The sequence below is a fragment of the Eucalyptus grandis genome, chromosome 6, assembly GCF_016545825.1.
Source record: "Eucalyptus grandis isolate ANBG69807.140 chromosome 6, ASM1654582v1, whole genome shotgun sequence".
Taxonomy (NCBI): Eukaryota; Viridiplantae; Streptophyta; class Magnoliopsida; order Myrtales; family Myrtaceae; genus Eucalyptus; species Eucalyptus grandis.
Genome location: NC_052617.1, coordinates 4,492,820 through 4,501,970, shown reverse-complemented (window position 1 = coordinate 4,501,970; position 9,151 = coordinate 4,492,820). Strand labels below are relative to the sequence as shown.

Genomic DNA, 9,151 nt, shown 5'->3' with positions numbered 1-9,151 from the left:
CCCCATTCTTAAGGCTTTGACCTAGGGTATTGGGGCAACAAGTTGATTAAAGACACTATTAAAATCACAACTCAATTCAATAAGAATCTTTGCAAGTTCCATCTCCTCACCCCAAGCTCGAGAAGTTATTATATTAGCCCCACTTAATAGATTCCAAAAGTTCCCAAATGTATGTTTATTTTCCCCACTTAGGAGCGAATACTTCTGTAGTTTCACGTCCTAGAGTTCAGTTAAAGTAATTTAAGGACTTACTTAGGTCCTAGAGGAAGGAAAAAAAAAAGAAGAAGAAAGAGAAAAAATCGAAACAAGAAACGACAAATGACCGGTCCAAACGAACCGGAACAGACCGGGCCGAGAATATATCGATGCGAGGGAGGGAGGGGACGGGGGCGCTCGTTTCCCGATGGCAGGAAAATTCCTTTCCCCTCCCCCGTCAATCGCTTATTTCTAACGTTCCCGAATATTAATTTTAAAAGCGTACGGAAAATATACACAGCAAAAAAGAAAAGAAAAAAAAAAAGAAAAAGGAAAAAAATAAATCGGGAAACATTTCCGATTCCGTTTCCCGGAAAAATTATTCCTACCGCCTTCACACGGACTCATCTCTCTGTCTGTCTCTCTCTACCCCCTTGGAAAACCAGCACCTCCGAAATCCCTAAATTACTTCCGACAACGAGGACGACGAGAATTTCTCTCTCCTCTGTCCGAATCCAGCAGCCCCGCTTGGACTTCCGACCCTCACTTCCTTCTTCAGCTGGCGAAGGAGCGCTTGCGAAGCATTGCAATCCCTGGGGAATTCCTCCCGCCCCCGATCGGAAGGCTCGATCCCGCATCGTCGATCGGCGCGCGCTCGCCGGCCCCGCCGATCCGCCGGAATTCTCCCCCACCCCGGGGAGGAGGAATCTATGTGTCTCCACGCGATTAGGAGGTTAGGGATTCTGGGACTCGCTACGTGCGCGTTGGGTGCGGGGTGAGCGCGATAAATGGTCGTGGCGTGGGATCTAGGGCTCGCTCGGGGGCTCGTCCTCTGCGTCTGCGGGCTGGTCCCGCTGGTGTTCGGGCTCGTGATCCGGAGGAAGTGGCGCCAGTCGGTGGAGCGGAGCCGCGAGATTAAGCGGCTGCTCGTGTTGGCCTCGGAGGAGGCCGCGAGGGCCGAGCGCGAGGCCTCCGTCGGTTACGGCGCGTTCTCGGCTCCCCGGGGCTATCAGTGCGCCATCTGCTACTCCCCGACGACCACGCGATGCGCCCGCTGCAAGGCGGTGCGATACTGGTGCGTCAATTTTTGATCTTGCGGCGGTTTTCTGTTCTTTTCTTTTCGGTTGCTGGGCAAAGCGTTGATTTTGGAACCCTGTGGGAATACTTTTGACCTTAATGTTAGGTTTTGAGAATGTGGCAAGGTTTTGTTGCGCTTATTTTCGTTGTAGGAGTAATTTTTTTTTAGGACTGGAAACATGGCATACATGCACAGATTGCTGGCGAAGCTGAATGAGATTTTTGCTTTTTCCCCTCAAGAATAGTTTGCAACTGTGAAGGTCGTGCAGATAGCGATTTTTTCTTTCATCATATTTTGGCTCAATAATTAGATCTACAAATGCAGAGAAAAAGGTTCCTCTGCAGTGAGTTCTATTTTGTTGCCATGCCCCGTTTAATGGGCAAGAAATCCATCTTATGTTCATATGTGAAGCCTGCAGTGTGCTGAGACAATCTTGGGTAGTATAAGTTTTGCATGCATCATGTCCTATTTAACATGCTACAAGTTTTGGGATTATGCGGATTTCATGGGAATCTTCGTATCTGTAAGATGTCTATACTTTTCTGGTTCATGCTGATATCAATAGGCAGATTATAAGCTGCCTTTAGGCCTCTCATCAATGGTGGCGCTTTTGTAGCCGTAGCTACTTCGAAGCTGCTTCAAGATTCAAGAAATTCTATCACCAATTTCTTTGTTTTAGTTAGAATTTATCGATATTTATGTTTTGCTGGTTCGTGCTGGTTTCAGTAGGCAGATTATAAGCTGACTTTAGACAGATCTTCTTTGGTTGCCCTCATGGGCGGTGGTGTTTTTTGTAGCCACAACTACTTTATTGCTGCTTATAGAAATTGTATCCCCAATTTTTGTTTTAGCTAGTCAAGATTTTGTGATTTGAAAGTGGAACTTAAATCATGTTGCCAACTAGAGATGATAATGTTATATCCATCTTTATTAAATTTAATTTGAAAATATTCTTTTTACTTCGTGTGAATGTGCTTGCAATTCTATGAAATATCTCATCTATAGAGGGTTCTTCCTCATAGTTGTAACATGTGTTTAATTTGCCTTCTTTCAGTTCTGGTAAGTGTCAAATCATTCACTGGCGACAAGGTCATAAGGAAGAATGCCGTGCTCCTGAGCCTGGGAATGACTATAATCCAAAGGTCACAGGATTTGAGGAAGATGTAGATTATGAAAATAAACTTGGGAGTGCATTTGGAGATGCTACAAAATCTACTGAAGGTTTTGTTGATGAACCAACGTTGGCAGACAGTAAATGCTCTACAAGCACATCACCTGACAAAGATAGCAGTATCAAAGTTGAGTCGGAAAGTTATCTTTCTGATTCTTCAAGTACCAAATTTTCTGGATTCTCTGCCTCCACTGCCAGTAATGAATTATCTGATGATGTTTCAACACGTGAAAGTGTTAGTTCAGGTGATTCCGGGAGTTCAGATGAGTATAGATCATCTAATGTTGGACAGAACATGCCTGATGCTATTTGTGATGATACTAGAGATGATGCTAAGCCACCCTCTCCAAAATTTGCAAGTTTAGTTGGTGCAGTCCATAGCGCTACTTTGGGCGAGTCAAATAAGAAGCGTGGCTGCAATGATGTGCAAGAACGATGGGATATAAAAGGTGGAAGTATCAAAAGGCCTAGTGATCAGATGGTTGAGCCATCTGTGAACTCTCCTAATTTTTGGCAGGGTGTTGTGGATCCTGCTGAGAAGCAAAGTGTCATCTCAGATAGAACTCTGCCACCCAAGTTTAATAATGCCAATTCAAGTGAAGTATCTTCTCAATCTCACATGCTCTTCTCCTCTAGTAAGTTCCAAAGTAATGAACAGGTCTTGCGTGGCAAAGGGTTTGAAGAAGAACACTCCGTGTCTCGTGATGCTCTTCCTCAGAACGAGTTTGACAAGGAACCTACTTTATTGGGGAAAGTGGTAAAAGGCAGTTTGAGTGCTAGCAAATCACCACCTTTGAACTGTGAGAGATCTAGTCGCATAGGGGATGATGACACCATTTCTGTTTCTGATGGAGCTCCTTACAGACAGGAATATACTTCAAGAAGAGATGCTTCTACTGTTGGTGTTAGGCATCCGATTCCAACTGTCAATAAGGCTGAAAGTGCCAAAGTTAAACAGAGTGTTGCTTTACCCTCTCAGTCGGCAGCTTGTTCTTTAAAGGCTCTGCAAAATGTAAAGTCATCTATTGATACTGCTGGAGACCAATCGAAAGGATCTGTGTTGTCCAAACGATATCTGGGCGGAGATGGAGGTGATGGATTTGGAAAATACAATGACAAGGTTCGACAATAATTATGAATTGCTTTTACTTATTGTGGATATCTGTTATAATGCCGTGAACTGCATTTACATTTCTTTTACTTTGCAGGGGCTCTTTCCTTATGATCTTTTTGTCAAGCTTTATACATGGAAAGAGGTGGAATTGCTCCCATGTGGTTTTGTGAATTGTGGGAACAGGTTAGTTGAAAAGATTCATAACTTTAGAAAGTAAACTTATCAATCAATAACAATTTTCGAAGCAATGTGGTAGATTTGGCTCTGAATGTTGATGTAGCAACTATCTGTTACTTTGATCAAGTAGCACCAACATGTTTTTGATCGACTTTTGGAGGAGGATAATTTTTCTATACAGGTGTATATTAGATATATATCTTGCGCATTTTAATATTCTCCATTTTCTGGTGAGTTTGTGTTCACGTGTCTCAGTATTGACATTCTCATTTTGCAAAACTTAAAGCTTTATTTGTTTTTGTGTGTCTTGAGATAAGCTGAGGGAGATATTTGATTGGATATCTGGGAAATTCCGTTATGTTCTTAAACTCATGTTGTTAAGAAATTAAAAGACCTTAAAAAACATATTAATATGCATTTATGTTGCACTTGTGCTCCTCTTTTGCTTAAAAAAGCTCTAAATTTTTAGCATAATTGGAACAGGTATCTTTCAGTGCGCTCTTTATAATGAACATATCCAGTTATATACTTGTGACATAGGCATGTCTATGTACCATTTGGGATTTGTTTTTGTGCTATGGAGTCACCGTCTGGCGTCTTGTGATTATTTTAATAGCATCTGCATATGCTCATCATCTCAATAAATAATGATTCTTGCTGAGAATTACCATGTTCTGAAAGGGCTGGGTTTCAGTTAGTCCCCCCCACCACCTTTTTTTATTTCCCCATATTAAGAATTTTAACAGATACTTTAAGTAGCCTATTTTTATTTGTGGTTTTCTGCAGTTGTTATGCTAATGCCGTGTTGCAATGTGTGGCTTTTACTCCTCCTCTCACGGCATATTTTCTCCAGGGACTTCATTCAAAATTTTGTAAGTTACTGAGACATTGTCCATTGGCATGTTTGATTAATTGAGAATTGTGATACTAATGACTGTCTCACTGTGTTAGGTCTAAAGAAGGAGTGGTGTTTCATGTGTGAATTTGAGAGCTTGATTCAAAAAGCCAAAGAAGGGACCTCTCCAATTTCTCCAATTAGGATCGTATCCCAATTACAGAAAATTGGAAGCCAGCTTCATAATGGGAGAGAGGAAGACGCCCATGAATTTTTAAGGTATTATTGAAAACATCCACTCTAGATCTGAAAATGCTTGTCTTGTTCCTATTTTGAAGTTCTTTCTTTTTGGCATACCAACTTCAGCAATTTTAATATGTCAGGTGCGCCATTGATGCGATGCAATCCATTTGTCTTGTGAAATCTGTGGAGATGGAGTCCGGTTCTTCAGAAGAGGAAACTACTCTGATGGGATTGACATTTGGCGGCTATCTTCGGTCAAAGGTGGGCTGATGCTCTTTTCACCAAGATTTTCCTTCCAGTCCTTTCTCTTTTTGAATTATAGCCATTAAAGTACTTACTTTTCTCTGCACCATGTGTGTGAAAATTCTTATATGGCCAAAACTCTGTCAACCGCAGATTAGGTGCACCAAGTGTCAAGTAAAATCCGAGCGGCATGAAAGAATGATGGATCTAACTGTTGAGATAGAGGGAGATATTGGAACCTTGGAACAAGCTCTTCGTCGGTTTACCGAAAATGAGACTCTGGATGGAGAAAACAAGTATTATTGCAGCAGGTTGGCATATTAGCTCACAAGAACAGTCTTGATGACATAATTTTTTTGTCTATAGTTTGGTAGTGGATAGTGTACTAAGGGACAAATAGATCTTATTAGGAAGACTATTCCTCTTTTACAAATTGTAGCTTTGGTTTATCCTCAAGAAGATGAAATAGGTTTTTCATTTTGGCTCTGCATCTGAATATGAAGGTGCTATTAACTTTATCAACAAGAAGGGTACAATGATTGATTGGTCAGGGATCATATTGTTTACTAATTATGAACATAATGGTCTTTGTATGATATTCTTTCATTGTGTATCAACCTTGAGCTGATATGCTTCTATGCTCTGGCCTTAGAGCACACTCGTAAGTGCGCTGCTATTTGCCTTTAATGTTGTTAATCCCTATTTAAAATGGTGACGGGCATGTAATACTGTTTTGTTGTTACAATTCTGCTAAAATTTGGTCTCATTTATTTATGCTGTACGATGCTATGGACACTTCATCTAATTCCATCAGTACTTTTTTCACATCTGCATAGCAGGTTTTGGGGATTGTACTCACTTTGTTAATGTTAATCAGGTGTAAATCCTATGAGAAGGCCAGAAAGAGATTGACAATATTGGAGGCTCCAAATGTGCTTACTATTGCATTAAAACGGTTTCAGGTACTGACGAAAGTTGATCAATCATACTGATGGTACTTTCAACTGGTGTATTTCCTTGGGTCTACTCTTGTGTGAAAAATTGATCCCTTTCTTTGATAACAGTCAGGAAAATTTGGAAAGCTCAACAAGTTGATTCGGTTCCCAGAGATCCTCAACTTGGCTCCTTATATCAGTGGAACTAGTGACAAATCGCCTATATACAGACTATATGGAGTAATAGTCCACTTGGATGTCATGAATGCTGCAGTTTCTGGTCATTATGTGTGCTATGTTAAGAATCCTCAAAACAAGTGGTTCAAGATTGATGACAGCACGGTACGTCCATGCATCGTTGCTCTGGAGAATTTAACATTATTTTATGTTGCCTTTTCATTTAACTAATTTCTATCGATTCATGGAATTGCATTTGGGTACGTTCTGAATGTTCTGACCTTTTTACTTAATATCTGCATTTGGAATTGTCCTTGACATAAAATCCAGTGCCTTTAACCATTCGGAAATGTACATGTGCTTGGTGCATGGCTATTTTGCCACAATTATTTAAGATTTCTTGTAGTTGCTTTCACCAATTGCCTGCCTTTTGACGAGCTTCTTGATGGTTTTAGTAGCTAATTGTTACTCTGTATGAAGCTTTATTCTGTTTGTTGAACTTATCTACATGTTGCAGAATATAGATGGTACTGAATTGTCGTAGAACTTATGTTTTGACTGTACTTTGATTATTCTTGAATAGGTAACACCGATGGAACTTGAGAGTGTCCTCTCAACGGGGGCATACATGCTACTCTATGCTAGGTAATAATTTCTATATGCATTTGAGCATTTGGGCATTTGATGAACAATTATGGTAGTGGCACATCGCTGAATTAGTTGAATTTTTGACCTTGTATAGGTGCTCACCCCGGGCTCCCAGATCGATAAGAGACAAAATAATCTCAACGGACCCAAAACATAAAGCAGCACTTGGCAGAAACAGTGGGAAAATTGCTGCATTGAGCATTAAGCTGCCCGGAAGATTTTCCAGTGATATTTACCCCAATTCAACGTCTTCCGATGGTTCGGCTAACATTGAATCTTTCTATTCGAAGTTCCATCAGTTGCAAAGGATACTGGAAGAAGATTCTTCGAGCGACAGTTCTTCCCTATTCAGTAGCACTTCAGATGAAGGATCTTGCAGTACAGAGGGGACCCGAGATTCTGCCAGCACAGACGACCTTTCAGATTATATATTCGTTGATGCCGTGCGAGGTTGTAGCAGCTCTTGGAGGAACTCCTCTGATTCTGACACTTCATCTTCTTCTTCCTCTCCCCTTTATTCGAGGCACTCACCACTAGCCAATCCAGAGAGACATGCTTCGGGTTTTGCTGAAACGAGCCCATCTCAAAGATACGGTTTGGATTCCAGTCTGGGAGGTGATGAATTTTTGAACTCGGACATTACTAAGTGGCGTAGTGAGTTAGAAACTAGTAGCAGCAGTAGTAGTAGATGTAGAGAGACTGACTCGGAGAGATTAGCCTGGTCGAATGGCTCTTATGATGTGAAAAATGGTGTCTCTTTAAGAAGATCGGCGAGAGAAAGAACAGATTAAGCCTTTTAAATACTTAGGATAGAGGGTGGGTAAATAAAAGTTCTGGGGAAGGTTTATCTGAAAGTGTAATCCTTTTGGCTGGTCATGTCTTGGTAAATATGAGTAAAATCACCATTTTGCATATACTCGGCCTTTTGCAGCTCACTTTTATTTTTTGAAAATCCGTTTCGATTTTAAAATTGGGAAGGTCATGAGATCAAGATAGTGCATAGAGGAGCTTTGCTCTCAACAATGAATCTGTGTGGGCATGATGGATAAGATCTGGAGTTAATTGCGAGTAGGTGCTGTCTGCTCAGAATGAAATGTCTTGGTACTTACCTATTGATCTTAAAGATTTGGTGAATTTTAGCAAGTTTCATTATGGTGCAAGTAAAGTATTTTTCGTATCCCCAGAATGAAATGTCTTGGTACTTACCTATTGATCTGAACCATTAGTCTCATTTTTCCGATGGGTTCCACCGTTCGGCCAAGGTTGGTCTTGGAGTATGAAAAGATTCACGCAAATACCGCGCCCGTCCAAATTGATAGTGTCGAGATGCCTGAACCAACATCGAGATTGAGGTTGACCTTAACTAGGTTGTTACTGGTGACTTCAGCTGAGATGAAAAATTATGTCACGACATGTGAGTTGCGACCATTGCCGCCTCCTATCGGGTGCCAAAGTTAAGATGCGTGTGCGAGTACCTATGCAGATCAAGAAGGGAAATCTTCCCAAGTCTTTGACGACCCACAGCCGACGTTAAGATCATGAATAGCGGCCTTAGAAACCGAAAGAAGGTGGGGGAAAACTTAAGAGTCAAAAGAAGGGACAGCCGACCCAAAAAAAGAGGGACAGTAAATGAGGCGGATCGGTCCAACCACCGCCAAACCAAACCAAACCAAACCTGCTAACTTCGCACCTTCCTTCTGTCCAAACAAACACGTGTGCGGACTCCCTATGAGCACGGCATTCTTAATGATCTTCAAAATGGCATTAGCTCCGGGCTTCTCGAGTTGGACTTAAGAAGACAACAGTGTGCGAATCGAATTCAGATCTTAATCGAGGAGGACGAACCGACAAACCGACAAAACCGTAGCGATCTCTAGGGATTGCACTAGGGGATGCTCGTGACCAGGTAGTGCACCGCCAAGAACGGGCCATGCATGCACGTGAAGAACTTCCCCGTCTGCTGCCAAATCACTGTGTGGGTCTGAACTCTGAAAAGAACCCATGGCCTGCCATGGACGACTTTGGAATTTCCGTCTTCTTTGCCTCCGGCGAGCAATTCAAGTCCTCCACGTGCGAATGAAGATTTGTCTTTGACTCGATCTAGATGGAGAATGGACATCGAATGGCCAGTTCCTGCATGTGGCCATACTTCTAGATCGGTGTGCATTATTTGATTGGACTGGCGAATTCAATAATGGAAGGTCGAGCATATCTATGACGCCCGCATGCATAGAAAGACAAGCCCGTTTCAGGAAATTTCTGAAGCTAGGGTGACTTATTCCTATGCCAACAGAGAGTAGATCCAGTGTACTTTTACTGTGTGAGCTTGGTCCAT

The 9,151-nt window shown here is 41.8% G+C and overlaps 1 protein-coding gene across 1 annotated transcript; it reads left to right on the top strand.

Annotated features, from left to right (window-relative positions):
• Nucleotides 1–573: 573 nt before the first annotated feature.
• Nucleotides 574–7,746, top strand: LOC104448022 (ubiquitin carboxyl-terminal hydrolase 16). Its single transcript, XM_010061793.3, has 11 exons — nucleotides 574–1,270; nucleotides 2,328–3,564; nucleotides 3,653–3,741; nucleotides 4,522–4,607; nucleotides 4,687–4,849; nucleotides 4,954–5,074; nucleotides 5,210–5,367; nucleotides 5,934–6,018; nucleotides 6,121–6,333; nucleotides 6,752–6,813; nucleotides 6,911–7,746. Exons 1-11 carry the CDS (start codon nucleotides 984–986, stop codon nucleotides 7,605–7,607), a joined length of 3,198 nt encoding a protein of 1,065 aa, XP_010060095.1. The 5' UTR covers nucleotides 574–983; the 3' UTR covers nucleotides 7,608–7,746.
• The last annotated feature ends 1,405 nt before the right edge of the window (nucleotides 7,747–9,151 follow it).

Coding starts and splice junctions, on each gene's coding strand:
- LOC104448022 (XM_010061793.3), top strand. CDS start 984: ATGGTCGTGGCGTGGGATCTAGGGCTCGCTCGGGGGCTCGTCCTCTGC. Junction 6,019..6,120: donor TTGCATTAAAACGGTTTCAG/GTACTGACGAAA, acceptor CTTTGATAACAG/TCAGGAAAATTTGGAAAGCT. Junction 6,334..6,751: donor TCAAGATTGATGACAGCACG/GTACGTCCATGC, acceptor ATTCTTGAATAG/GTAACACCGATGGAACTTGA.